General features: G+C 35.0%; 3 protein-coding genes across 8 annotated transcripts in view; 1 reads left to right on the top strand and 2 right to left on the bottom strand.

Annotated features, from left to right (window-relative positions):
• Nucleotides 1–8617, top strand: part of LOC119080835 (sodium- and chloride-dependent GABA transporter 1) — a 31464-nt gene extending 22847 nt beyond the window's left edge. For 2 of the 3 annotated variants that reach the window (XM_037189393.1, XM_037189394.1), the window contains exons 4-10: nt 3498–3729; nt 6159–6307; nt 6379–6422; nt 6478–6570; nt 6644–6853; nt 6913–6969; nt 7047–8617. In XM_037189393.1, the coding sequence (XP_037045288.1) occupies nt 3498–3729; nt 6159–6307; nt 6379–6422; nt 6478–6570; nt 6644–6853; nt 6913–6969; nt 7047–8475 (2214 nt within the window). In that variant the 3' untranslated portion in view covers nt 8476–8617. Of the gene's footprint in view, nt 1–2810; nt 3120–3497; nt 3730–6158; nt 6308–6378; nt 6423–6477; nt 6571–6643; nt 6854–6912; nt 6970–7046 lie in introns of those variants that run through there. The other variant, XM_037189395.1, reaches the window with a different exon arrangement.
• Nucleotides 8618–12361: 3744 nt separating this feature from the next.
• LOC119080851 (odorant receptor 4-like) lies at nt 12362–13737 on the bottom strand. 3 transcript variants are annotated; one of them, XM_037189423.1, is made up of 5 exons: nt 13561–13737; nt 12955–13530; nt 12799–12898; nt 12480–12743; nt 12362–12422 (listed from the first exon to the last, which is right to left on the bottom strand). In XM_037189423.1, the coding sequence occupies exons 1-5, from the start codon at nt 13695–13697 to the stop codon at nt 12372–12374; spliced, it is 1128 nt and encodes a 375-aa protein (XP_037045318.1). In that variant the 5' UTR covers nt 13698–13737; the 3' UTR covers nt 12362–12371. The 3 variants fall into 3 exon arrangements, with proteins under 3 accessions (XP_037045318.1, XP_037045319.1, XP_037045316.1); XM_037189424.1 differs by having other exon boundaries at nt 12480–12659; nt 12772–12898; nt 12955–13737; XM_037189421.1 differs by having other exon boundaries at nt 12955–13737.
• Nucleotides 13738–20288: 6551 nt separating this feature from the next.
• LOC119080867 (LITAF domain-containing protein) lies at nt 20289–27806 on the bottom strand. 2 transcript variants are annotated; one of them, XM_037189445.1, is made up of 4 exons: nt 27645–27806; nt 22777–23045; nt 21852–21857; nt 20289–21787 (listed from the first exon to the last, which is right to left on the bottom strand). In XM_037189445.1, the coding sequence occupies exons 2-4, from the start codon at nt 23043–23045 to the stop codon at nt 21682–21684; spliced, it is 381 nt and encodes a 126-aa protein (XP_037045340.1). In that variant the 5' UTR covers nt 27645–27806; the 3' UTR covers nt 20289–21681. The 2 variants fall into 2 exon arrangements, with proteins under 2 accessions (XP_037045340.1, XP_037045342.1); XM_037189447.1 differs by lacking the exon at nt 27645–27806 and adding an exon at nt 27298–27443.
• Between the last annotated feature and the right edge of the window lie 77 nt (nt 27807–27883).

Genomic DNA, 27883 nt, shown 5'->3' with positions numbered 1-27883 from the left:
GCATTGAATCAACAACATTTCCAATTTAACAAACTCCTTTACATACAATAATCAACGATTTATATTAACTGTTTAAACCAGATATCAATTTTTCATCAATTATTTTCTCCCCAACGCTAACTACACTTACCGTACTACTCTGCCAGAAGTACATTAACACACTACAATCAAGCAAAGGTGTCAGGCATAAATAATTTATTTCAAGAAAAAATCAAACCACTTTATCAAATTCCGATAATAATTTAGCCATAAACAGAACCAGTTACAACATTTTTGTATTCTCTGTACCGATTTTGTCTAAATAAACATTTTATAGTGGCTTGTGCGTATGAGCCATAACGAGGAAGTTGCAGATTCTTTTTTTCTTTTCTCACTTTAATCTGAAATTTAATCTCGGCGGTAAATCATGTCTATGTAACGAAACCGAGTGTAAACAAAATGAATCGAAATAATAACAAAATACGATTTTAGTGAACATATAAACATACCACGGTGTTACGTAATAAAATCTGACTCGATTACGGACAGTGTTTATGATATCTGATAGGGCAGAATCAATTCGGAACACATTTTTAGCATTTCTGGTCAGCGTTAAAGCGTGTCTGATCTGGGTACAGATTCCAAATGCTATATCACAAAAGCTAAAATGATTATTTGTAGATACGTTTTCGTTGCCATTCAGATATTGTATCCGAACTAATTACCTTAGTGTAATTAGGAAAACGTGCCTGGAAAGGTGTGATTGATTTTCGTAATTGATTTTCACAAGCGAGTTTGTTGAATTAAATTTAATTAAATAGTGGAGGCAACTTGTCTGCGTTTCCTTCGTGTTATAGACGTTACATAGAAAGTATAAGATTGGATAATCCATCCGTACATATGACAAAGCAATTTTAACCATTTGTACTCGACAATCATATTTTCATATCACGATCAAATCTGCTACTTCTTTTGTTTCAAGTAACTCTTGATGTAGTATATCAAATCGAATACTTCCTAATGAAGGTCATCAAACAAAAGATGACATGCCAACCACAAAAACCTATACGAATCAAAAGAGAAACCATTCTTTCATGATTACGGTGCAATTTGTTTTACCAATTGACTTATACAGATAAGTCAGTGCTTTTGCTTTCCGTTCAGAATTGAAATAAATTTTCCTAATTATATCCGTCCCGACTGTAATTAAAATGGTTTATTGCAATTTTACCGTTGTTGCCGAAGATGTAAAATCTAATCATCATGTTACATCACCAGCAAACCGTCGTTTTTTTACAATATTTCTTTGTCATTTTCTCCATTGACTGGGGAGTATGTTTTTAGACCCGTACGAAGTACTGGGGTCTTATAGGTTTACGCATACGTTTGTAACACGTCGAATTGGACTCCCTGAGTAAGGGGAAACCTATTGTGGTTGTCTAGAGATGCCAAATCCGCGAAAAAAAAAATGTCCGTCTGTCCGTCTGTCTGTCTGCACGATAACTTGAGTAAAACGCATCCGATTTTGAAAATTCTTTTTTTTCCCGTTTGGTAATGTCAAAAGACAGGCTAAGTTCGAAGATGAGTGATTTTGGATCGACCCCTCCCGAGCTGTGGCCCAATAAGTGCTTTACGGTTTTTCGAAGATATCTCCGGACATTTAAACGTAAAACTTGTAAGTGATACGTCAAATAAAAGGTATTTACAATACCGATCGACAAAAAAAAAATTTATGGAAATCGGATGACCGACTCGTGAGTTAGACCCCTTGGTGTGGAACAGGCACAGGGCGGCAAGCAGTTTTTGCTTGTAGGTCGGCCACATTTGAACATATTTCGTCTGTTTTAGCTTTGTTAGATAGGTATTGACCGTACCAATCAGGGAAATTTTTTTTATGAAATTATGTTCTCCGGAGCGTGAGCTAGGTCTTTTGGAGTGATCTCTTATCTGGCTACTCGGAAGTACAGTGAACGTGGTGTATTTTGACAATATCTCGAGTAAATTTTGACCGAATTTCATGAATTTTTTTTTGTTTGAAAGGTATTAACGAATGTAAAGCGTCGGTACTATTTCCGGTCTCCTAACAAAATGGCTGCCGGCGGCCATATTGGATTTTAGTAAAATAGAAATATCTTGGGAAAAATGATACTTAGAGAGTTTCTGTTAACATGGAAATAATTTGTTATGTGTGTGGGGTTTCAGGGATTCCATATACGGACATCTATATATACCTATATACAGCTATATTGAGCTATATATAGGCATATAGAGCTATATAATAGCATATATTTATCTGTTAAATGTTTATTTATAGTGAAATATAGTTAAATATAGCGGTATATAGCTGTTTAAATAGGAATTTATGAAATTTGTCTTCGTACGGGGCTGTCTATATTGCCTCCGGCAATTTAGTTGTATATGATAACAAGGCAAAGAGTGGATAATGTAAGTGATTTTAAAGGGAGAATAGTTTTTCAGCAGAGAAGAAAATGAAGTAAGAGAAATGAAGAGTTTCACATTAAAGGCTTTTGATACGAATAGGTGTTTCGTACGGGTCGGCGTTAGCTATGTTTTGTTATAATTTCACGCCGAGTGTAACCAAATAAATTAAGTATTTTCGTACCTAATTAGCACTTAGCAAATAGAGTTACGCTGAGTGAAATACATAAATGAAGATGTGAAGATCTCTTCGTGTATAATACATGCTGTTTGGTTCAGTCACTGATTTTAACAGAATTTTTATGTGAACAAGCATTGATGATTAATATAATAATAAACATTAGATACCATGTTATATCGTAAAAGATTTCCAGAGACAGATAGCTAACAACGTATAGAAGTGAATCAGTATTGTCATTATTGTTAGTTGAGTTAAAATGGATGAGAAAATGTTCATAAATTAATGTGTGTGTCCGTACATCATCTATCATGGGATTAAAGTAACATTTTTGAATGGCTTACGACTGAATAATGCTAAAGGAAGTTAATGTGTCGCACAATGATTCCGTTGATGAGCGCCGATAAAACGAATATAATACACAAGCGATTCGTTAGCGATAATGGATCCGTCGATGACCCGATATGCATTGAATTACTTGTATTTTGCTAGAGATGAGCTTCCGTTGTGGTATTATCGTAAAGTGAGTAAACACTGTAACTTTTCAGTATCAGTGACATTAATTACGCCTTATACTTAACTAATACCCGCAGAATGTGTGTCTAATAATTTATTTTTAGATTTTCTCTCGGAATGAACAAAATTCCAATTTTAATTTGATTGAGAGATGTTGTATCTCTGACCTCCCGAAAATATTTTATTTTATTAAACTTCTGCTTCTTACCTTCAAGAATATATTTAATTTTTCATCGAAATATCTTTTATAAATTGTGGGTTTAACCATAAATCAAATAAGCATGCAACTCTCAACAATAGCCCATCAAATCAAATTAAAATTTCTATTTATTTTCTGTGCTAATGAACTAAGAAATTAATTTTTTATTTTTTTTTTTATTTACAGTCAAAATGTTCAATATTCCGTGGCATCATATTGTGTCTGTGTTTGAACATCACCTATGCCAATGTCGTGCGATTCCCACGCGAATTAGAACGTCATGGTACTGCATTTTTGATACCATATTTCACCATATTGTTGCTGATTGGATTGCCGATTGTGCTGTTCGAGATAGCGATTGGCCAGTTTCTCGGCCAAGGATCAGCGCACTCATGGAGAGCTTCACCCATATTCAAAGGTAAGAATATAAAAATCGCAGTATTGTCATTAGGAGGGATGCGTACAACAATCAAATAAATTGAAGTTTTGTAGAGGGCAGGCGCATAGGCACGCGATATGACATTATCATTAAGTCTGTTACTTCTTTCGTTTAACTCTTGGAGCAGTAATGATCTGAGTTTGATAATTTATAATCAAAACATATACAAACTAGAAATAAACTTAATGGATACAAGGCGGTAAAAATTAAATGTAGCTTAAGTGATCACCAACATCACTAAATGGTATAACTTCTATATCTCTGGAACTACCCAACTCAGCTTTTTTCCCTGAAAGCTGAAGTTATTTGGGATTTTTTGAGTCTCGTACAAGTCAATCCTAACAATGCAATAGTTCGGAAGATATGGTCAAAAATTAGAAAAATTTCGACTAACTTTGAGGACACCCAATGCCATTGGGTCAATGGTCGCAATTTAAATAAAATGAAGAAGGATTTTTTTTGTTCGAAGTGGGTCGTAACGAGTCCTTTTTCAAAAATTTCAAAATATGGGACATCTAAGCTATTGATTTGGACTCAGGAATTGTATTGAAACATTTCAGATTACCTGATTTTTAAATTTGAAAACTCCATCGTGAAATGCTTTAATTAGATAGATACGAACAAGCATACCGTTCTTCTCATTGAATGCAAACAAATCTTGGTTGAATTTGTGTGAGTTAGCCAACATGTGTCACACTGAAATATATTTTTCTTAAAAAGATTTTCCTGAAAATTTCATATGCTTCATTCATTACTAAAGAATCTTTAGATCCACACATTTTTCACTGATTTTTTTTATTATCGTCATTTCATTGTCAACAAATTAACAATAAGAGAAGCCTCTATCGACAGCTTCTTGCATTGTGCAAGCTGCAATGAAGCAATAACAACCTAATTGGGTTTCAAAATGATGGGAAAAGCTATCATAATAAATCGACTAATAAGTCTCTCTACAAATTTATTACTAATTATTCGTGTCATCACACTATTTACCATCAAAATATATAACAATAAGCTCATTACACATTTGATCCAAATCAAAACATCAAAAAGAAAAATCCTAAGACAATAATTATAACATCCAAAGGTTTGACGCGAGAGAAAAAGACAATTAAAACTTAAAGGAAATGAATAAATTTATTTGACTGGCAAGTAAAAGTGTGTAAATTTATACTGTTGTCAATGGAGTAGATTTACATTTTCATCTATATAATACAGAAATAAGTAAGTTAAACAGATACAATCCGAATTTATTTACATTACAAGTGGAAATGACACCATGGAGAAAGGAATTCCGCAACAAGTAAAACAATACAATCGGAAACATAGTTCATGTTTATTCGAAAATGCAACGTCGCGTCGTATTTATATATTAAGTTTGAGCTGTAGGTCGCTTACGACATAATCTTTTACTGTTCAAGAAGAAAGAACGAAATATTGTTTATTTGAGTCTCGCAGGAAAAAATATGGAAAATACAACAAAGTCTTTTTATTGTGGGTAAGAGAAGAAATTATCGCCAATATTCTTTCTGAGGAATTTTTATCGTTTTGACTAATAACATTGAATGCCAAGCAACAATTACTCGTATAGAACGGAATTCTTTACCTACCATTTACTAACAAAACGCTATTAGATCATTCAGAACCAATCGGTCTGCTGTTGTCCGTTCAACATTTGACAAGAAATGCAACGTTGAAATGAGTGTAGGTAGAATACTCAGTTCTGATGATGATATACATGGAGAGTGGATATGTTCTAATTTGGACTAGTTACGTCTTAGAAACTGCTATCATCTTGTACGATAAAATCTTCTTCTTTTTTGTTAAAAGGATCATCCGAGTGATCATCTAGTGTTTGATGTATAATCTTTTACTTCATTTGTTATGACATACATTCCACTACACATGACAACGTTTGCTAGAGGTTATCGCTTATTTTTGTCGTTGTGGTTTGATAACAGATGGAAATTTTATCTTGAAATCCTAATTGTTGGATTGGACAAAGGCTATTCAAAAATGTTTAGTGTGCTTCATAAAGAGGGCTTTAGAAGATTTTATGGCGCCATTACGTAAATGAAACGTAATTTAACTTTCTAAAAACTACTTCAATTCCAATGGAATCAAGAGTTAATATTGTTCTATTCTGGCTGTTGTTTCAAAGCTACTTGCATTACCTTGAGTATCTAACCTTTCACGAACGGCAAAATTTTTTTTTTTTTTTATTTCTTAAAAAAAAAAAAAAATTTCTTTTAATTTGATGAAAATGATTACAACAGTCTTGATAATTATACTTGGATTTTGATTGTCGTCTGTGAAAGACAACCACTCAGGTCGCGAAAATTATAGATTTTAAGGAAATCTAACGGAAGCGAATAATTCCTTTCTAATAAAAATGGTTATGTTTTCAGGTGCAAGCGTCGTTGGACGATTGTCTTCATGGCTTACCACAATTTGGACATCGCTGCAGGCAGTTGTAGCCGTGGTGTATGTAGGTGAATTAATATTTAGGTCAGTGCCATTTAGCCAATGTGCGTCCAAAGTTAGATTAGAAGCAGACGTGAGTATTGCAATCAATAATACTGAAAATTACACGAACTGACTGTGCAACAAAAATCGAATTCATTTCAGACTGGCTACGTAATCATAGCGAAAAGTGGCCAGGAATGCTTGAAGTAAGTCGATTTGACGTCGAAGTTAAAATTGTCATTAACTTTTGCCTATTCGCAGACAAACATTTCTCACGCCTGTGTGGGAGCATACTCTCTATTTTGCACTTCTTACGATGAGCCTGATCGTTTTGTGGATCGTGTCAATGATATGGTAGGTCATTGAGATTATTATTAAAGTGAAAAACTATCATCGTGAAGCACTAATTGATCGTTTTATTGTAAAGCACGTACAGCAGCAAAACGCTACGTCGATCGATAGTTCTAATCGGACTATGTACGCTTATGTTGCTGGTATTCCAAACTGGATGGAGCGTGACACATTTCATTAGCAAAACAATTCTGATTGAAGTGTTGCCATTCCGAGTATCGAGTTTAATGGACAGCGCTCTGTGGTTCAGTGCGTTGCTGCAAGTTATTTATTCAACGAGCATAGGGTTTGTCGACTTAGTCATGTTATCTGAACTGCTTAACTGATCCTGTTTTTCGGTTATAGGTTCGGAGTGTGGCCAGTGGTGACGGGAAAGTTTTTGTACAAAGGCGATGCCGTTCGGTAAGTTTTATTTCGGAGAAAGATTTCAGATGCTAGTGATCAAAAGGTATAACTTTCTCTCTTCCATTGTTTTGCAGAACATCAGTGGTGTACCTGTGCTTCAACCTATTTGTAATTACGTTGTCAGTCACATTTTTCGTTACCCAGTACAACAATCCGATTACACAAAATTCAACGATCAACATCCCTGAATTGAAGCCGCTAACTTCGATCTATGATACAGCTCTATCCGATCCAGATCCGTTATTGTCAAGGTTGATTCCCGGTCTGGCATATATCATTATAGTCCTTACATCGGTGATAACAATTTCAATCAACATCTACACCGCGTCACGTCTCAGTCGTCGTCATCCAAATTACATTCTTAGTCTCACCGGCCTAGTTACATCAATTACAGCACTCATTTATCCGGACTTCTTCATTTCACGCTTATTGGATGGACGGATCGTCGGTGTGCTGGTAATATGTGCATTAATTGTTGAAAAGTTTATTTTTTGTGGCATATACGGCGTGCGAAACATTTACACTGATTTGGAGTTTTCCATTGGTCGCCCCATCATGAAATTGTGGGTGTTTCTGTGGTGCACAATTCCATTTATTCTCAGTGGACTGTTGATTTGGTGGTCTATATCGTACAGTCCAGACGATCTGGCAATAACATATTTGCCACGATGGGCACCAGTCGTTTTGAGCACGATCATCATTTTAGTACTGGCCTGCGTTGAAGTGTACAAACAAGTTGACTACAATTGTTGCAGCATGATTCAAGAAGCTGCTCAACCATCAAAAGATTGGGGTCCTGCTGATCCTATCGTACGCCATGCATGGAAACAGTGGAGAGCTGTATGCGAAGATACGGGTCAAAAGGATTTCACATTGAGACGGCGTGGCACAAGGGACTACACACATTCGATCAAAAAAGGCCAGTATTCGCGGGGCAAATACGGTACACAACAAAACGTTCGACACGGCTCAACGCCCGGCAGCAATTCACCGAATTACAGTGGATCGATCTTCGAAGATTCAGCGATCGAAGAGGATGTGAGCAGTGACAAATATCATGGATATCAGGGACAAATGAATGGATTCGCTAACGGTACGAAGCCGTTTCGCACTTCAAACGGATCGAGAAATACGTTGACCAGTAATAATAGTCGCCGGAATACAAACACCAGCGCCGACAAAGCACCAGTTCCAACGGAACAGCAAAAACAATTCTTTTACATTCGTTCTGCCAATGATAATGACTACAACAATGTTTCGAAAGTGGAAATTGTTTCGGCACCGCCCGCTACCAATCACACAACCCACAATTATCGTAAATCAGCTGCAAAAAATCCATTGGCGAGGGTAGATTCGAATCCAAATTACTCGTCCAAAGTGACCGTACCGGATGCGGGCTACGGTAATTTTAAGAAAGATTCGCATAAGGATGGCAACAACGTTGACCATATTTGTTGGAGAAAGTTTTCGATCAATTCCGAGGAGTTTAGCACGGAACTGTAGTTATTAATCGCGTAAGTTCCATTCTGATTTTCCTTTTTTTCGTTTGCAAGGAAAATGTTTTTTCTCCGTAGGATTAGGTTAGATATGCAGCCAAATAAATTCAATTTTATTTATGTAAATATACGATACATTTATACGATAATTTGTAATCTATCACAATTCATCAAAACGAAAAAAAAAAATGACGAATGGACAGTGGTCAGTTTGTCCCTTATATCAACATCGAGCTTGATCACCACAAAAAGTTGGGGTTGTACAAAAAGTCGGCACTGCTGCCTCCATGCATCACGGTTAGACCGTCTCGCTGAATTATATCATGATTGTCGAGAAGTTTCGGAAGTGGAGAATCGGTCCTGATAGCCGCCAAAAAATCTGTTACGTACGACAGAGGAACTTTTTCTGCTTGCAATGTTTTTTGCCAATCAATCGGAGCGTTGAATTCTATTTCCACAATTCTTCCGAATTCGGGATCGGCAGTGCTAGCTGTTGCAATTAAACCATCAATATCATCATATAATCGTTTTTTAAATATCCTTGGAAATGCCACCTGTCTAATCCGAACATGAGTATATTCGTGAATTGTTACAGTTATTATGTCAATCAGAACTGCATCTTCTCTCTGTGGTGTAGTGAGTTTTCGACTTTGCTGCAACATTCGCACGGCGAAATGATTTGAATTTATGTGAACACAATTCACACCGGAAAACCCTCTCAATTCGATTGCATCCGAATCAAAAATTTGGACGCTAACAGCAATTGGTTCGGTACCGCTGATTCTCTTTGCGAATGTACGTTCCATCATTTGGTTTATTGTTTTGTTCACCTGTAAGTTATGAACATATATTTCTAGAACTAATGTTCTCAGGCCGCCGAATGCTGATAAGCCCTTATTTCTGGTATAAAACTCATATTTTTCCTTTTACAATGGCTATCACCACAGCTCTGCTATGCTAATACTGACAAGTCTCTACTATTTGTAACATCATTTGATGTCCTGAAAATGAAAAGCGCCGCAGGCTAAATTTTTGTGTTTATTTACTCATCAATTTATTGTATTTATCTTGAACCTGATTTATAGAAGTTTATTTAGACTTTCGAAGTCTCATTTTAGGAGATTTAGAAGATTTTAGGAGGTATGGGAGGCCTGTTAAGTACTCTGAATGTGGAGGGTAAAATAGAAAGCATGGAATCTTGGATCTTGGATACGAATCAGGTGGAAATTTCTTTTTGAATCTTTTTAGGTAGGACAATGTCAATTCTTAATGAAACTTACTTCCGAATTTTGTATAGCCCATCAAGGCTGTATCCTTCCACATGATCACTTGATGCGTGATCTCGACGTCGGTCGTCATATTCTCGATAGATATGTATATACCTGGCAGGTTATCTTTCGGCAATTTCATTTTCGTCATGTGGACAAGCAACACCAGTTGCATTTTTGTATCTTCTTCGGCGCTGTCTTTTGTCACAATACGTTTGATCGTGTTCAAAATTTCCATCCGGCAATATCCTCCAATGCTGTATTTGCAGAGATTACTGATAATCGTTTCAGGCAAATAACTAAAATTCAATTGAATTATTCGTCAATCAAGAGCGGTTACATTACTTATAATAGCACAGCTCTGCTTTTAGCATGAACATAAGAAATATTCGGAAACTTATACAATCAAAATAGGCCGTGCATTTGTTGGTGTGAAAAATGAGTTTCCGTGCTAGAAGCAGTGCTATGATTATAGTAAAATTATGGAAATATACTCGTAATATGTCAAAATAGACGGAGTGCACAGATTTATCTCCTCTTGCAATGATACAATGCTAATGTCGGAATTAGCAAATTTGATTCTGTCTTGATCGATAGAATTAAGAAATTTATTTAAAATTTCGGACATTTCGGATGGTTCACTTATACCACATTTTATCAAAATAACCCACAAGTACTTAAAAAAGGCAGATGTAAATAAACAAACAAATGTCAGAAATGAGCCACTGCCACAACTACTGTAGACCATTGAGTCCCATTATCGAAACTTTTTTTAAATTTAGGCTCATAAAGATTGAAGATATAGTTGAATTTAAATTTAAAAAAATAGAAACTGAAATCATTAAATTGTTAAATTAAAAAAGGCTGAACCATAACTCGCTCTTTAATTCATTTCTGGGTAATCAAAACCTTTGACGGTAAAAAATCTCTCTCTTATACAAGAAATCTTCGCTGAATAGAGAAATGATAAGTACCAAATATCACACATATGCAGATTCTAGCACTAGCGCAGTTGGTAAGTAGTTGAGTAGGTAGTGTTTCATTTCGTGGAACACCAAAACACCATTGCTCTATTATAATATTATCCCAAAGGACACATTCTAGAAAAGTCATTGAAGGTATTCTTTTGAAAACGTACCCTGAAAGGTATTTGTCGTAAGAAGCCAGGACTACCGTAAAAAAAAATCCTCGACATTTGTGTGGCTAGTGGAAGGAGGAGTTCAATTCCTGGAGTTGTGGAGTTCGTCTCAATACATGAAAGGTACACAGTCGTGCGAGTGTAGTTGAAAATGTAATTTCGAGGGGCAGATATTGTCTTATTCGTTGATAATTCACCTATAGGTGCAGTTGTAAATGATGAGAATTTTCCTACTTCGTCGAACCTAACGGAACCGTTACAATTTCGCCGAAGTATCCAAATTTTTCCCATATTTTCAACTGCACATGAGACATGTAGGTGAATTGGAAACTCAATAAGACCCTACGTGCAAATTTGTTTGATACACTCTCCAGTTGCAGTACCCTATTTAGGGTACCACTCATGCTTGAAGTGTTTATTTGTCAAGCATAAACTTTGTGTAGAATATATATAAAATGAACTCGAATCTTTTTGTAAAATGAGGAGCATACAAGATGTCACTAATTCCGTCATAAGTACAATTTTACATTTTTCTTCTCACTATTTTTGGACAAGGTTGTATGAACATATCAAGCGTATACAGATAACAATGTGGAACCGTTTATTTGGATGTAACTTCTTCTATGCATTACAGACTACCCGGATCCGAGTGAGACAAAAGATCAAGATAATTGGATTTTCCTTTTATAAATAAAAAATGAGGAAAATTTGTGTAAACTATCTGTGCAATGGTGTCTAGTGTCTTATTGTATGTAAAGTAGGACCACAAAAAAAAATAGTGGTGACGCTTCAAACCACATCAAGAATAATCGCCTAAGAATATTAGTCAGTCATTGTAGAAAAAATGATTTTTCTGCCACCGAGTTGAAATACGACATTTTGTGTAACTTATTTGAGTGCGGAAATGAGAGATATTTCCGCACTGGCTTTTTTGTAAAAATAACACGCAGGTTTGAGTGCGTGTCAAATATCTAGCTTAACTCTTGAATAATACCTATTTTATACTTGCTACATGCTTCAACGCCCTCAGTATGTTAGTTATTTTCCTAACGCATGCTTTTATTCATTACACTCGGGATAAAAATGAAAAATCTCGTTTTTGTGTGCTTATTGACCTCGGCTTCGCCTGATCAACAAAATTCATACCAAAAGTAGAGTTTTCATCGTTAGGCACATCGGAAAGTCTAAGGGAGTCAAGGAATACCTCCAAATAAATTTCTAAAAATCAAAAATTTGACTTTTGATTTTTAGAAATTTATTTGGAAGTATTCCTCGACCCCCTTAGCACTTTCCGGCGGGCCTCAAATACGTGCTCGAGCATTATCCCCTACGTGTCAAGTAAAATGCTTACTATTCTTAAACTGATGTGAACACTGGAGTGAAAAAGCGCCAGAAAGGCATACAAAGTAAGATCAACGCTTACACTCTCTAATTTCATTTATTTAATAATTTAGTTATTCATCCTAATTTCCACTATCAATTCTTAAACTAATTTTACTACTGAAAACTTTTTAAGATGTTGAACATGCTGTAGGCTGAATTCAAAATCTGAAAGAAAATTCGTTCCAAATAGGACAAATAAACATAAAATTGAACCAATAATACCCTTGTGAATGTCTCCAAAGTCAATGGATACAATTTGCCAATAACAAACACTTGTGGTTGCTTTAAATATTCACCAAAAATAATGATATTCTTCTTGGTTGACTGCGGCTGATTGTACCAATCCGACTCGAATAAGCAGTAGGAAAGACAATCGCTTGATAGCATAATTTCATTGCCAAAGTACGTGATCATAAATAGATCGGCAATAAGGTAAATAAAAACTAAGAGGAACATTATTCGTTCTAATAGACTTTCACCAATATCCTAAAAAAATTGTGAAAATTAAAACCTAATCTGTGCGACATGAGTTTTCACTTGCAAATGCCAGGCAGTAAATTGATAGGCAGATGGACACACCGCTAGTAGCAAACTGCATGAAAAAGAGGCCTGAGAAGAAATACTCCACTTCGGTTATCAATCTGAAAATTGTAATTCATTATCGAGTGGTCGATTACAGTGCAAAGCAATCAGAAACTCTTTTAAATGTAAATGAGCGCCAATTAATGTGATTAGGCTTTTCAGAAAGTTGTTATCCACTTCCTCTTCCCTTATCTTCTTATTGTTATTTTCGCTAATTCGTCCCATATTTTTCAAATCGTTTCCCAGCAATTTATATCTCAGGGAACAAATCAAAAGGAAATACCAAATTATTGTGGTGAAAATGAAAGCGAATATTGTTAATAAAAATTCAGTAAAAATAAAAGTAGTTGCAATCCAAAATGCAATTTCATTGTGTTTATAATCCAAGGGAAATGCAATTTCCATGTATAACGTTTTCTCACTTCCAAGTAACGATAAAACCAAGGTCGATAAAGAACCATCAAAAGTTACAATGACTATGAATGTAAACGCAAATTGTACAAATCCTTTAAGTTTGTCGTCGAAAAATTTATAGTCATTATCATCTTGAATCGAAAACACACAAACTCGATTCAATAAATGGAGAATGTTCTTTTGATTCCACATTAACATCCACAGTTTTACTGACAAAACTGCAACCCCGATTGCCACATCCGCTAGGAATATAGATTTATCCCTTCTGTCGTTCGTAATTGCTCCAAATAGTAATGCCAGAGCGAAGAGTGCGTGAAAACCGCTGTAAAAAAATTTTATCCGTATCTCCTTGACTGTAGGTTGATCTCCTCGATGCCAAATGCCCATACGATAAAATAGAGAGATTACCAGACAAACAACTTTATGGATTTTTATGAAATGCATCCTGTGGCTGTTGTAAATGTGTCGCTTTGAAATTGGAAACTACACTAAACTGACGTGGTTAAAATTCTGTGCATAGTCTTATTGTCCCGATGTGTCATATATGTAAAATGTAAATTACAGGTCTCGTGCCTCAATCGACAAGCTATTCACACATGTAAGCCGTTGATCGATAGTTTATCCAATATTTCCACGTGCGTTTGTGTCACGGTCATCTCGGTCATTCAGTCCACTCCATAGCAATTAATATGTCAATATACAATGCATGGAAATATCGTCTGATTAGAATTAGAAACAGGTGCTTCTCTTTGATTTTACATTTGAAGTCAATTAGTAAAAATTAATCATGTAATGTGTGGTGTACTGTGACCAATTTTAGATTGTTTTTCAATGGATTTTTTTTTTTTGTATATGTGCGCACGGAATTTGCTCTTTGAATTGCTCATTGCGATAAAATACCTTCATCTGATTCTTGTTACATAAATAACTATTTCGGCTTGATTTCATTATCGAGCCCCATAAATTAAGCAATTTTTTTTTTAAATTGATGCTGCATTTTCCTATAAGAGTATACAAAAATTCCCGAAAATTATGGTCTATACTTTATACACGTGTTTTCTTCGAGCTGTACCGCCGTTCTCTCATCAAGAGGACGTGTGGTTGGAGATGTTGAATCATTTCAGCCACACTGCTACACAAAGGTAAAGTGAAATATCATCAAAGGTAATGTGCATAGAATTTGTCTTAGACAGTTTGCGCAAATGACGTGTAAGTCCTAAGTCAACAAGTTTTCCACGCATCAAAAATAAATTTTCCAAACAAATTTTTACACGCGTCATAGGAAAATTTTTCTTTCAAAAATATTTTCACGTGTCAAATAAAAATTTGTCACAAAAATCTTCGTCAAAAATTTTCACGCGTTACAAAAATGTTTCCACTTTGAAGAAACGCATACACGACTCCACGACGTTAACAGGTAAAAAAAATCGTGCGTCAAATAACGCATGAAAATTACATTCTTTTCTACAACTTTTCCTTATTAGTCGGTATGCCAAGTCTGGTCTCCTATAGAGAGATAAACAAACCAACAAACAAACATTAAACTTTATATTATAGAAGATGTGACTTATAATTTCCATCTTATAAGTTGACTTATAAATTATACGTCATTTGCGCAAACTGACTATTTCTGTTGTCGTGTTGGGTGTTGATGACACGCATTGGATATTTATAACAAATGAAATGTGCTCTAAAACTTAAAAGTGATTGCTTTGTGAACGCCTTCCTACCACTGTTACAGTGTTACAGCCATGAACTGATTCAAGTACTCGCTACCTTTCCAAAGACACCCCGCACGACCACGTAGCTTTCATGTCTCTGGAAATAATGGAACCAATACCTTCCAGGGTACGTGAAGACGAAAGTTAGTCGTGGACATCCGATATGGATAGTCTTATCTTATTAAGCGCGTTCAAGGCATTTGATAACATAGAAGGTAGTTCTATTATACAGGAAAGCATACGAAGTAAAATAATTTGTTCCATTCATACAGTACCAGACATTTGTTGATATTTAAACAACAGATGGAATATATTTATCACGATTGCAGTCCCTGATGGATCATTCAACTTCAATATAATCAAGTTAATTGCTATTCTCCTGAATTAGAATTATTATACAATTACCCTGCTGCATTGAAGAATAAGATTGAAATTTTGATCAGTTATGTGATTGTGGTAGTTCTTGACATTTAAAATTTGCTTGGTACATACGAAAGGGAAAGGGCATGAAATCAGTCAACATAAAAATTTTGGTCAAAATATCTAGAATTTTCGTTTTGATTAACCTCATTAATTAGTAATTATCATGAATGTTGTATCCAAATATCCTGCAACGATTGAATCTTTGTTTTTCAGAACGATCAGTTTCACAGTTCTTAGTTATACATCTAATTAAGCGAGAAGATTTCTTCTAATTTTTAATCTAATCCAAATTACATTTTAATTACAAAAATTATAAAATTAATTATTAATTATGTTTTTGGATACAGAGTTTTTGTACTAATTAAAAGGTCTTCACTTCATTGCTTGAAAACTTGTATAAATTCTTATCACATACGTTTCGTTTTGAATTCTAGAAATTTGCTTGCTACAAAAGGTAAATGACTTGTATAACTTATACCTGCATAATATAGGGTCAATTAACGACAAAAATTTAAACCGATAATTCTGAGAAATCAATATTGATTTAATAATAAAAATATTGATTTATCTATCCACCAAAGACTCATTACAATTAATTATCTGTGAAAGTAAATTCAATAAAACGTGACCTAAAACTGGAAGGTAAGGCAAAGAATTCTGAAAAAATGCGTGTTGAAACTTTTAACAAAAGGTCACACAAGGTCAAGATCCACATTTTTTGATTGCTGTTTCGCTCGGTCACCCTTTCGAAAGTGTTTTCTGGACAAAAAAAATTGTGCCAATGCCGAGGCTTCCGATCTGTTTGTAGGACAACGCTATAGTAGTAGATCCACTTTCTCTATTAATTGAAAGAGAGGATTTTCGAGAATGTCACAATCGTTTTAATAATTTTAATATTTATATGAGTTCTTATACTTAACATCATTTTAACCTTTCCCGGACAGCATGAAATTCAATAATATTCGAACTGAATTGATCGAACCTGTTACTTCCTTTAATCGAATTTATTTGCAACAGTTTGCAATAAAATCTTTTACTTCATCAGTTTTAACATTTGATTTACTATGAAAGACATATAGAGGACGTCGCTTATTTTCGTCTTCTATATCTGTAGCAGGTTAAAAAAGAAAATTGAAATTACATTACATGTTCTGACCCATAGTTTGAGAAAGGTTAAAACTTCACATTCGTTTTACTCCTCTTTCAATGGAATTGACTGCTTATAAGCAAAATAATTATCCGGATCGATTCGTTTTTTGATTTCCGTCAATCTTTCTAAATTATCACCGTAATACCTCTGCAAAAAATCGTTTTTCAATTCACCATCCACATAATTCTGGTATGATTCTCCGTTATCCAACACTTTCGCTACATTTTCGAATTCTTTCAACCATATTTGTTGTTTTAATTCATTTTCTGGTTGTTGATCTGGTGGTGAAATTCCAACTTGAATCAAATATAGAGAATCTCGGTGAACAAAACTGGTTTCGTTTTTCGAAATTCGATTAACAGCCCCACCAAACGAACCAAATTGTAGGAAAATTCCAGACGGCACACTGCTCATTGATGGTTTAAGCTGAGCTATTTCTTTACGAGTTAAAATTTTGCTCGAGAAATAAGATTTTGCTTTATATCCATGTTTTGATGTGCTCATCCGTGACACTTTGCTTAAGTCATCAGGTGTTTTTGCTTCTGGAGAAGAGTTTTCCAATGTTAAATCAATAAGATTCATCGATTTGATAGAAACTGGTTTTAGCATCTGTTTGGGAAATCTGGCGATAATTTTCCTAACATCAGCATCTGTCAGATCAGTATCAATGACTTTAACACTTATGTCTGTTTGGGTGATTGTCATTCCAATATATGGCGTCCCATTTCTATAATCATAATTTAAAGATTGAAATTCGCTGAATATTTGATCAAACATATTGACATCGAATTTGAACGCAATCCGCTTCACATTCAACGAAGCTGCGTCAAAAAGTTTGAATTCAAAATTTGTAACTATTCCAAAGTTACCCAAACCACCACCACGTAAAGCCCAGAACAGGTCTTTATTATTGTCACAATTCACCTTCAAGTGCTTGCCCTGCGGATCAACAAAATCCATACCAATAATATTATCGAGAGTCAATCCGAATCGTTTCGACCAAAAACCATATCCACCCCCTAGAGCTGCACCTCCAATGCCAACACCCGTACAACTAGTGGATGGAAGTCCATACTTGCCATTCGTCCAAAGAGTAAAATAAATTTTGGAAAGCAATGCCCCAGAGCCAATCTGAACAGTTTTGTCCTTTTTATTGATTCGAATTTCTGACAAATTCGTCAAGTCCAAAACAACGGAATTAGAATCACCGAATGAATATTTCTGATAAGAATGTCCACCACTTTTCGGAAACATTCGAACTTTTGTAGCTCTTCCACAGCGAATCGCATTTTGAACATCTTTTGTCGAATTTGGAATGATGTAGGCCAATGGGAATATATTAGAAATTGTGTTCCATTGATAGTTTACTGAATTGTATCTCTCGGCGTGAGTGTTTCGAACCACAAATATAGATGTTGTATTTGATCCGTGTCCTTCGAGGCATGACTTTAAATTGTTAGTTACTTTGGTCGATGCATTAGACAAATCAATAAGAATAATTGTAAATATAAGAGGTAGAAATAGTTTTTGAAGCGAAAGGAACTGCATTTTCATTAATTGGTTTCCCTTATGTAAGTGATGAAAATTACCACAATTTACTGAACTAAAAGTTAGACTTCTTTTTATTAAACCGAACAACTTCAAGAATGCCAATCGACTGAATTGTATTAATGAAAAGATCATCAATAAACAATTATTTACCTGTAGAGTAGAAACAGCTTGTTATCAACAAACATATAAAAATTAGATCACACGCCTTACCTTCATTCAATTGTAAGGAGACATGGTCAAAAATAATAAGATTGTGTACATACGTGTTATATACACACTGATAAAAATAATATTACGTGCTGGATGTGATCACACGTGCCGGAAGTATGAGCACATTATTATATGTGTGTAGCACGAAAGTATTTGCTTCTGACAGGTATAACAGATAATGTCTAGTTTTCTCTTACCAAAAAAGTAACTGTGAGAGACAAAATTGAATTTTTTCAATCTTTTCTTTGTTTATTTTACAGTTCACTCTCTAACGGCTCTCTCACGGGGTACTTTTTGTTGAGTGGAATGGGCACTTAGCTCAAGAAAGGATTAGTTACTTCACAGCAACTTCCAAGAACACACATAAGAACAGATTTTTTAACGTTCAAAAACCCTCTTATTTTGGTCCCCGCAGTGGGATGTCGAGTAGGCCACTTATTTTAAATCTGTTCTCGTGCCCACAAGGCAAGACAGTGTGCAATGTTTGACGTCGTACTGAAAAAAGCATAGATTTTAGAAATGGTGACTTGCATCACAGCACTGCTACTAGCATAAACACTGAATATTGACAAGTGTCAAATTGGGAGGCTTTAGTGATACGAGCTACGAGTATGATACGAGTATGAGTTAAAACATACAATGCAAACAATCCTAAGCGGTAGCGCCTATCACTAAAGCCTCCAAATTTGACACTTGTCAATTCAGTGTTCATGCTAGTAGCAGTGCTGTGACATTACTTATCTACCTAATATAGGGTAAGACAAAAAAAAGTTATAAATTTCTCTTTAATCTTTCAAGAGCTTTTTTAATTTGTAAGTGAAGGAAGCTTAAAGTTCATACAATGTTCGTAGTTATTCATAAATATGATCACTTTTAAGTGCAGCAGCAAACGTTTTAAGTCCTAGACTTTCAAGAATGTAGAAAATATATTTCATCACTTTGTGACGATGTAAAACATTTTCCATTAAATGGTTTTACCCAACTTACTACTGAAATAAATTGTTTCTTGTCGACTGGTCGAATTATATTACTAGTAAGAAAACTGCAGCACTTTCTCTCAAGTGAGGAGAAAATAGAACTTTTTTCATTCGAACTGTCACTTTGTTTATGTTTTCGAAAATTGCATGGCGTTTCGTGAAAAAAATGGCAAAACACGACATGCGAAATTACATCGCTCTCGTTAGAAATAACTATTGTTTATCAGAGGGAAAAAGTTGGAAATTTCATTTTGAGGGTGTTGTTGTGGCCACAAGTCACCCGACATAATTACATTTCCTACTTTTTTCCATCATAAACACAACCACGGCAGAGTAAAGTTAACCAGGCAGGAGCACTTGTTTGACTAGTAATCTAGTAATCTTTGCGAATAAAATTTTTCAATTTATGTCAGTGTTCATTTGAGTTCATTTTCATACAGTGTATTAGGTTCCTTATTTGACGTTTCGAAAATGAACCGCTCCTGCCTGGTTTATTTTACTCTGCCGTGACACAAACGTCTTTCACAACAAAGGCTACAGAAGTTTCAGCTGAGGTGAGAAAATGATTATTTTCTCGCCCGGGTTGTGAAATAGTAATTTGCTTGTCAGTCTTGGCCAGCGGGTTTATTGAAATTCTAACGAATAGCGACTGTTACTGAGGAAGAATGATTCTTTCAGCTGTGTTGACACTGCTAACTCCTTTTTGTAAAAATTGAAACACAATGCAGTGCAGATCTTAGTAATAAAAATATTTTTATTGCCAATAAACTTAAGAGATTTATGTGGATTAAATATAAATGGAGGTATAAGAGTAAATTATGTTGTCATAATATTTATAATATACCTATCGTTGTTGTTTAACATTCAGTTGGATAAAAAAAAAAAACTGGGATGAGGGGGTAACAAAAACACCTGTACCGTTGATTTGCAATTCTCTTTTTTTCATTTTTGTTTCGTCATTCAAAACAATTCTGTCGTTTTAGCAAAGTTTCTATCAAAAATGTTTTTAAATAAATAAAAGAAGGCACAACATGCAATCTTAATGCTGTTAAATATAAAAATAATAAATTCCAATTTGTTTGTAAGTTTTCGTTTCTAAAAATATTTGTTGTTTGTCGTTTTTCAATTGTAAACTTCAGGCATAAGTGGTAGAGATTAAATTAATCAAAGAAAATAAATTAATTTGGAAAGTTGGCTATTCACATTTCAATAGCATTTACATTTACCTAAAAGTGATGTGTGGTTTGCAAAAGCAAGCATCCGATTGAAAATTTACAAAGATGTTACAATATTTCACTAACGATAATTTCCATGTTTTGAATATGTGGTTTCACATGTCGGAAGAAAAATTTAGTCTCTTCTAAATAGAGTCTCAATAAAACACCAGACACTCGCTACGAATAATAGTCCACACCCTACGGATTATCGTGTTGTCTACATTGAGACCATTAAGTTGTAATTCACTTACTTTCTTAATTCCTTTCGAAATTTATGGCAAGTTTTAGGACTTTTTATATCGAAGACGTTATTCAATGAACATCGGACATATAAAATGGACAAGGACATGAGAACGGTATGTATTTTTCCCATTTCGAAACCGAGTGAAATTACATTTTACAGATCGTTAGAGTTGGGTTTTGGGTGGCAAAACCAGTTTTAAAATGTGTTAGTGTACGGATTAAAGTGGCTAACAAGTGTTACACACGAAATCTTAGCATTTGCGTTAAGCTTCCAGTCTAACATTGGATAAGTAAAATTGAAAGCACATCAAAGCGAACCAATACCTTAACGAGAATGGTAGAATCAGATCGAAGAATTTCATTACAGCGTCGCTTGAAAAATCATCAGAAACACTGTGTATAGAGATGAAAGCTTGAATCTTCAAATTTGAACATATTTTTATTGCATTCAAAGTTACATTCTTGGACCTCTCTGGCCTCTCTCTATCAATCATTGTCTTGGAATCAATTTCCTACTTCAATTGACATGGAATATGATCGAAGATCCTTCAATAATGTGCTTCACTGTAACTACATTTGTTATGTAATAACACCGAACATGTATACACAAACGAAAGAGTTTCTTTTCTGCCTTACGGGTACTTAGTTAGATCAATTTGTTTTTAGTTTAGAACACAACACTAGTTTTTCACATCAATTCGAAACCAAAATAAAAATTAATAAATTTCATCAGACCGATTCTTCAATAATATACCACCAGCCATCATAGAGATTACGTTTTTCCTGTTTAAAAGCAAATTATTTTTGTTTTTTGTTTAGTTTAGGCAATCGCATATGGGATGCGATAATTTTTTTTTCCGTTATTTTGTTGAGGACATGCGTTTGAGAGGACAGGTTTTTTGATGATGGAATTCAATTCAATTTTTGTTCGCATTTCTATCGTCGATGTCGTCCCAGATATGCCTTGCAATTGGGACATGTATGATGAACGTCCATACATTCGTCAATACAACATGGAATCAAACAGCATCCTAACCAACATCTGTTAACGGAAAATTTATTAGATTTCTCGATTCAATTTATTTATACTTACGACAGCGCCTTACCCTAGCCTGAAAAAAAAAAACAGAAAAAAGGTATTAATTTTAGGTAAGATTGTGTTTGGAAAAAACTACTAAAATAAAAAAAAAATTGAAGCGCTTAGTAGATTAGAAAGCACTTGAAGTCATTGATCCAAGAAACTCGGTCGTAGTGGTAGCTAACAGTCGCTATTGAAATGGTTAAAATTTCGTTTTGAAATAACTCAATCCGTGATACTTCCCTTTATGGCAACAAGGCTCGAGCACCACTACTCGAAAATTAATCGATTCCCTAGTATACCTCAACAACATGACTAATTAAATTTCTTGGATGGAACAACACGATTAATGAAACTAATGAACACTACTCATAAATACAACTCGACGCCTCTGCTTCATGGAAGTTTATCTTATCTACTGGTGAACCAAATTCCGAAGAATTCCAGATTCCCCAAAAAAGTCTGATAAATTTCGATCACTTTTGGGTTGAAGTTTCATCAGTCGCGGGACAAATCATGGATGCTCAGTGAATTTCTTATTCTAATCTATTCGGTCCTTCGCGACGAATTATTTGCTAGCTGAGTTTATGGTTCAAGAAAAACTGCATAGAATAGTGTCGACTACGACGAGCTATTATTAAAATTAATACAATTTACGCATTTCATAGATTTTGTCGATGGGAACGCTGACTCTAAACAGACGAAGGTTCATACGACGATTAAAGTTGTGGTATGTTTCTTAAGTGAAGTGCTAAACTATCATATCTCGTCGAAGACGAGTTGATCCAATCTGAGTTGATGCTGGATTAGCAGATTTAATTAATTTTCAATTAATATTTCATGAGTACATTTCGACTCGATCAGGTTCTATCGCGTCTCACGATCTCGTAATTATTGATGTTTTTCTTCATGCAAACAAAAAATTTCTGGAAAAAAAACCCAGTGACACTTACATAGCAATAACAAAACCGGAAACATAGGCAATCACACCGGGTTCCGTTCGGGTGTTCGTGTCTACTTCAGCATGACAACTCGGACATATCATGTGCGTTGGATGCGGTCCAATAGGCACAACTGTGGTTACAATTCGTGTGGGACCGAATTGATGTTGAGGTTGGAACGGGCTCGTTGGTGGCACACCGCCAACTGCCTGACTGTAACTGGGTGGAGCTGATGGTGGCGGCACGAAACCATATGGTGGTGGTTCACTACTTTTACTCATCTGTAAGTAAGGAAAAGAGTTTATTCATACATTTGTTTGAGATTAAATATCGGCTTTGGTGCATGCGAGGGACAAAATTACAGGGAAGTATAAGATAAGGAAATCAGGTCAGACTTTTTTGGACACAAAAGGCATACAACGAAGTTGAGCCTACAGTAACAAAATCCTATTTGCTCCTTCGAATCTTCGGGACGACTTCACTTGGCACACAAACATCATATTGCCATCATATAATAATTGAATCGTTGGAACATATTTGTCACTCCATAAGACCACGTTAACCAGCATTCATGGCTTGTTTTTGTCATTGCTGTCGATAGCAGATGATAAACCGTTTCAGAAATGTTAATATTGTTCAGGCGATTCATACCAGCGTTGAATATGAGTTATTATTAGAAAGTATTATTCTGTATGCTACACAAAATTCGGTGTCATTTTATGATCTCATTACAGTGGTATGAATGGGGGCATGCTCCGTGTTTTGAAGTCATTGAATGTGAGAACTGCTGCAATTACATACGTGTAGCACCTACACGTGCAAACGAAAATCCATTAAATTTTGTTATTTTGTGTAGTAGATAAAAGTAGTCATTCGACTAATTATTAGAAATGATCGATAGTCGTTTTTCGACATTTTTCCACGAGATACGAGATAGCAAAAAACATTGAACACACACACACTGCTAATGTTTCGTTCATCATCAGTTTTCTTTTTTCATCATCGTTCGACGCCTAATGAACTATTTTCGGAGGACATTTACATTATTACAAAATACGGTGACCTTCACGTAGTAAAACAGAATTTTACGATGGGAAAATGAGATTTGTGTGTATTTCAAGATGTGGATTTTGACATGCAGTGAAAAGTCAATTGTGCGAAGAAGAAAATTTGAGGAGAAAATAAAAAAAAATCAGAGTCACGTCTTCTTCTGCAGAACGGTCACTTTATTAGGTGGTTGTTGTGAAGTACCCAGGACAAAAAATTTGGTTGGATGGCCGGCCATGTACATTCAAATTTACAACAAACAACAATGAAAAGTAGCAAAGCGATCAGAACAACGAAATCATTCACAGTTTATACTACAACGACCTCACTTTCAGAGGCAGTCCGACGAATTCGACAACTAGTTTAACTAGAATTTCACTTTTCATTTATGTACTGGGTAACTCCAGGGTTAGTTGCGTTACAAATTTTGTCATTTCTGAGGAATAAAGTGAGCTGTGTTGGCTATGTTTTTCTGTAACAAATCAGTCTTTTAATTTTCTAATACTCAGGAGACCTAGTGCTTTCATGCCAACAAGAATTGGAATTTTTAGCCTGCGAAGTGTGACTTGTGTGATCGAAGTCGGCGGTTACTTGCGTTACACGTTTGTGACTTTTCGAAATATTTTCACCAAATGTAAACTGATTTCTGTAAACTATTATAGGGCCTAGTTGAAAAATCTTGGAAATGTTGGAAATTATCGGAAATATTGGATATTTTTGAATACTTTGGAAATTTAGAAAATATTAGGGAAATTTACAGTCATTATAGGGTTGCATGGTAATATTGTATAAATCATTTATGACTTTTCGAAACTATGAGGTGCTATAATTTCAAAGTCGAAAATATTTACATGCTTTGGGAGACGAAAGCAATGAAATTTCTTAACTTTCATCAGAGGGATTTTTTTGAAAGTGGACCAGGCTCCGTCGGAGCTATTTTTTCGCGGCGGTTTGTTCATATGCCCAGATAGCCCATAGCCCCAATAGTCCAAAACCGCTGTCGTTTAATTTTCATATTTGCGTCTTGGCTGGTGGTGAAGGTGCAAAAGTCGAAAAAAGGGTGTTTTTATACGTGATTTACTGCCGCTACAGACAATGGGCACACATGTGTGGCGGCTCGTTGGATAGGTACTGTCCAGGAAAACCGGGGCAAGCATAGATATCTTACATGTTCTGTGCCATTGTTCGAAAATAACAAAAATATTGTGTCAGTCAAAGGCCCTAAATTTTGATGAACTTCAAAAGGTGATATCTCGCACCTGGAGAATGTTTATGGTTAGATCATTGGATGCAGACATCGAAAACAGCATAATTCGTGTATTTTTCTAAAATCAATATTTTGCTTTCGAGTGAAGAAAGACATTTGCTTTATACCCAAAAAAGTATCCTGAAACCTTTCACTTCTATGGCAATTGAGGTATAATTGTAGAGCTGGGTTAAGCCTCTATCAGGGCAACCACTGATCTGTACAACAACAGTCAACAGGTACAAAATATCACCTCCTAAAGCTCATCAAAATTTCTGGCCTTTGACTGATACATACTTTTTGTTATTTTTGAATAGTGCTTGAGTACACATTTGATATCTGTCTTTGCCCCGGGTCTCCTGGACAGTACCTATCCAACGAGCCGCCACACATGTGTCTCCATCGTCTGCAGCGGCAGTAAATCACGTATAAAAAACACCCTTTTTCGACTTTTGCACCTTCACCACCAGCCAAGACGCAAACATGAAAATTAAACGACAGCGGTTTTGGACTATTGGGACCAAGGGCTATCTGGGCATATGAACAAACCGTCGCAAAAAAATAGCTCCGACGGAGCCTGGTCCACTTTCAAAAAAATCCCTCTCAGTATTTCGTTCCCTTGAATGTAAAATTGTCTTTTTATGACGGTCGCTTTAATGTCATTTGGCATGAACAACAAGCGAAAATGCCTAAAATCAACCGTTGAAAATGTCCACTGCTGGCATGCCTTTCATAGGTTACCTATATAATTAACCAATGCGCTTAGTGCAATGTCGTGCGAAGCTATTGATTCTATAGTGATGGCATCAACGGCACACATGTTTTTTATTGCTTCGACTTCCAGTATTCGTCATGTTTTTTAACGATTAAAGTTTCATTAAACATGTCCAACACTTTTACAAAAAAAAACATGAAACAAATTGTAAAAGATTTTATTTTTATACACAAGGCCCGGTCAGCAATAATTTTAACAGCTATTAATGTAGCGTCCTAACGAAGGATTATAGGAAAGTATTGAACATGAGTGCCGAAAGTATTCAGTTGAGATCAATTTTGGTTGTAGATCAACATTTTGAGCGACTTTTGATGGTTACCACGATAAATCGGTATACGCAACCTTTGGCTTTTAGTTTTTAAATTTTCGAATATGAAACTAACAAAGGTCTTTAAAGCTCAAAGTTTGAATGCAGTCAGTATACAGTCTTAAAAATATCGGAAATGTTTGAAAACATAGGAAATTCTTAGAAATTATGGAAAAAATTTCATTGACATCGAGATTGACATCAACTTTCACCGTAACGATACTAGGAACCAATTTGGTTTCAAACTATGCAAGATATTTAGCCATTTAGTTTAATGATTAAAATGTGATGTGAATTTGTATCGACGAAAATGCATCGGCAATTTCAAAATTATTTTTCCATCTGAAACTCACTCTACCCGAAATAGTTTGATTGTGCCATTCAACCCATTCAATGCGCAAGTAAAGAAACAAGTAAATTTTTCCAATGACTCGAATTGTGTGTTTGCTTATTGCGTTGATGCTATTTATCTAATTACATTTAAACTGAAGAAAAGATCTTAATCCATGCACTGACCCAATTAATTAAAATATTCTAATTGAAAGTCTCACTGATGAAGCAAAGTGTGAGCAATATAAAGCACTGTATAGCGATCAAGTGTCTACTATAGTGTAAACACTTACTGTAAAGTGATGGAAAACGTTTTTTTTCTAGTATTTTTTACGAAATCAACGCATATTCAAGTATGCAAAGCAAATTACAAAATTTAATGATTTTAACCTTCAAATTGAGTAAGTTATGAATAGCTTCAATAATTTATTGATTAAGTTGTTTCTATTATACTTGTAATAAGCGTGCCGTGCCGGTAATATCGTTTGTTGGTAATTTCTTTTTTTATATATTTTCAATAAAAATTGCTCTTTTGCATCATAGAACCGTCTGTGATTATGAAGTAACTCCGTTTCCGTTGATCACCCACATATGAAAACATAAATTTAATTTAAACAAAACACCTCTCATTACTCCACATCTACTCGAACGATTTCAAGAGCATAGAAAAACGGAATTTATGTAAATATGGGCGATCCATAATAACAATCATATAGTTGAACACATGAAAATTCTATAAATAAATTCATAAAATCAGCGAGAGAAGAAAAAAGTTGTTGCGTGCCCAACAACATCATAGTATACACACAATCATCACTGACTTGTAACCTTAATTATCTCCTAGAACCATGACCATCGTCAACTGAAGTGATTTTTCACAATAAAATGTAATCCATAACATTCATTCGACGCGAACGTCTGCGGTGGACTCAAAATCCATAGATCAATTGGTTAATACATGGTTAATTGAACGGAATGATGTAATTTCATTAATGTAATTTTTACAACACGCCAACAATCTTTTTGCTTAAGTTCTATTTAGTTGTGCACGTATAAAAATAGACGAAATGAAAATCTGTCCCGAGAACATTTTCAATTCATTTTTCTTTACAAACTATTCTGGGGGCTTTGCTGAAGTTTTCTTGCCTTTTTTCACGATTACGTTTCACACTTACTTTTTGGAATAAATGTTTTACAATAGACTAAAGGCGATTGGAACTGGATTCCTTTATTTCACCAGAAAAAAACTTATTTCGCACTAAAAAAAAAACACTGTACAAAGATTTCTTTGAAAGAAATGACGAAATATCAAAGGAAGTTAGCTACTAATGATGATTGTGTTTGAGCAAATTTGACATTTGATGCAGTGTTGTTAGTGGAATACGATTTGCTCGAAATGAATGTTAGTCTCGCT

This window comes from Bradysia coprophila, unplaced genomic scaffold (assembly GCF_014529535.1).
Source record: "Bradysia coprophila strain Holo2 unplaced genomic scaffold, BU_Bcop_v1 contig_350, whole genome shotgun sequence".
Classification (NCBI taxonomy): Eukaryota; Metazoa; Arthropoda; class Insecta; order Diptera; family Sciaridae; genus Bradysia; species Bradysia coprophila.
Note: the sequence above shows the minus strand (reverse complement) of the source record. Positions and strands in the feature narration are given on the sequence as shown.

Excerpts from the sequence above, each read along its gene's own strand:
- LOC119080851 (XM_037189421.1), bottom strand. The coding sequence starts at position 13,697 with ATGCATTTCATAAAAATCCATAAAGTTGTTTGTCTGGTAATCTCTCTA. Across the intron at positions 12,899-12,954 it reads GCTCATTTACATTTAAAAGA|ATTGATAACCGAAGTGGAGT; the intron begins GTTTCTGATTGC and ends TACAATTTTCAG. Across the intron at positions 12,423-12,479 it reads CTTTGGAGACATTCACAAGG|ATTTTGAATTCAGCCTACAG; the intron begins GTATTATTGGTT and ends ATTTTCTTTCAG.
- LOC119080867 (XM_037189445.1), bottom strand. The coding sequence starts at position 23,045 with ATGAGTAAAAGTAGTGAACCACCACCATATGGTTTCGTGCCGCCACCA.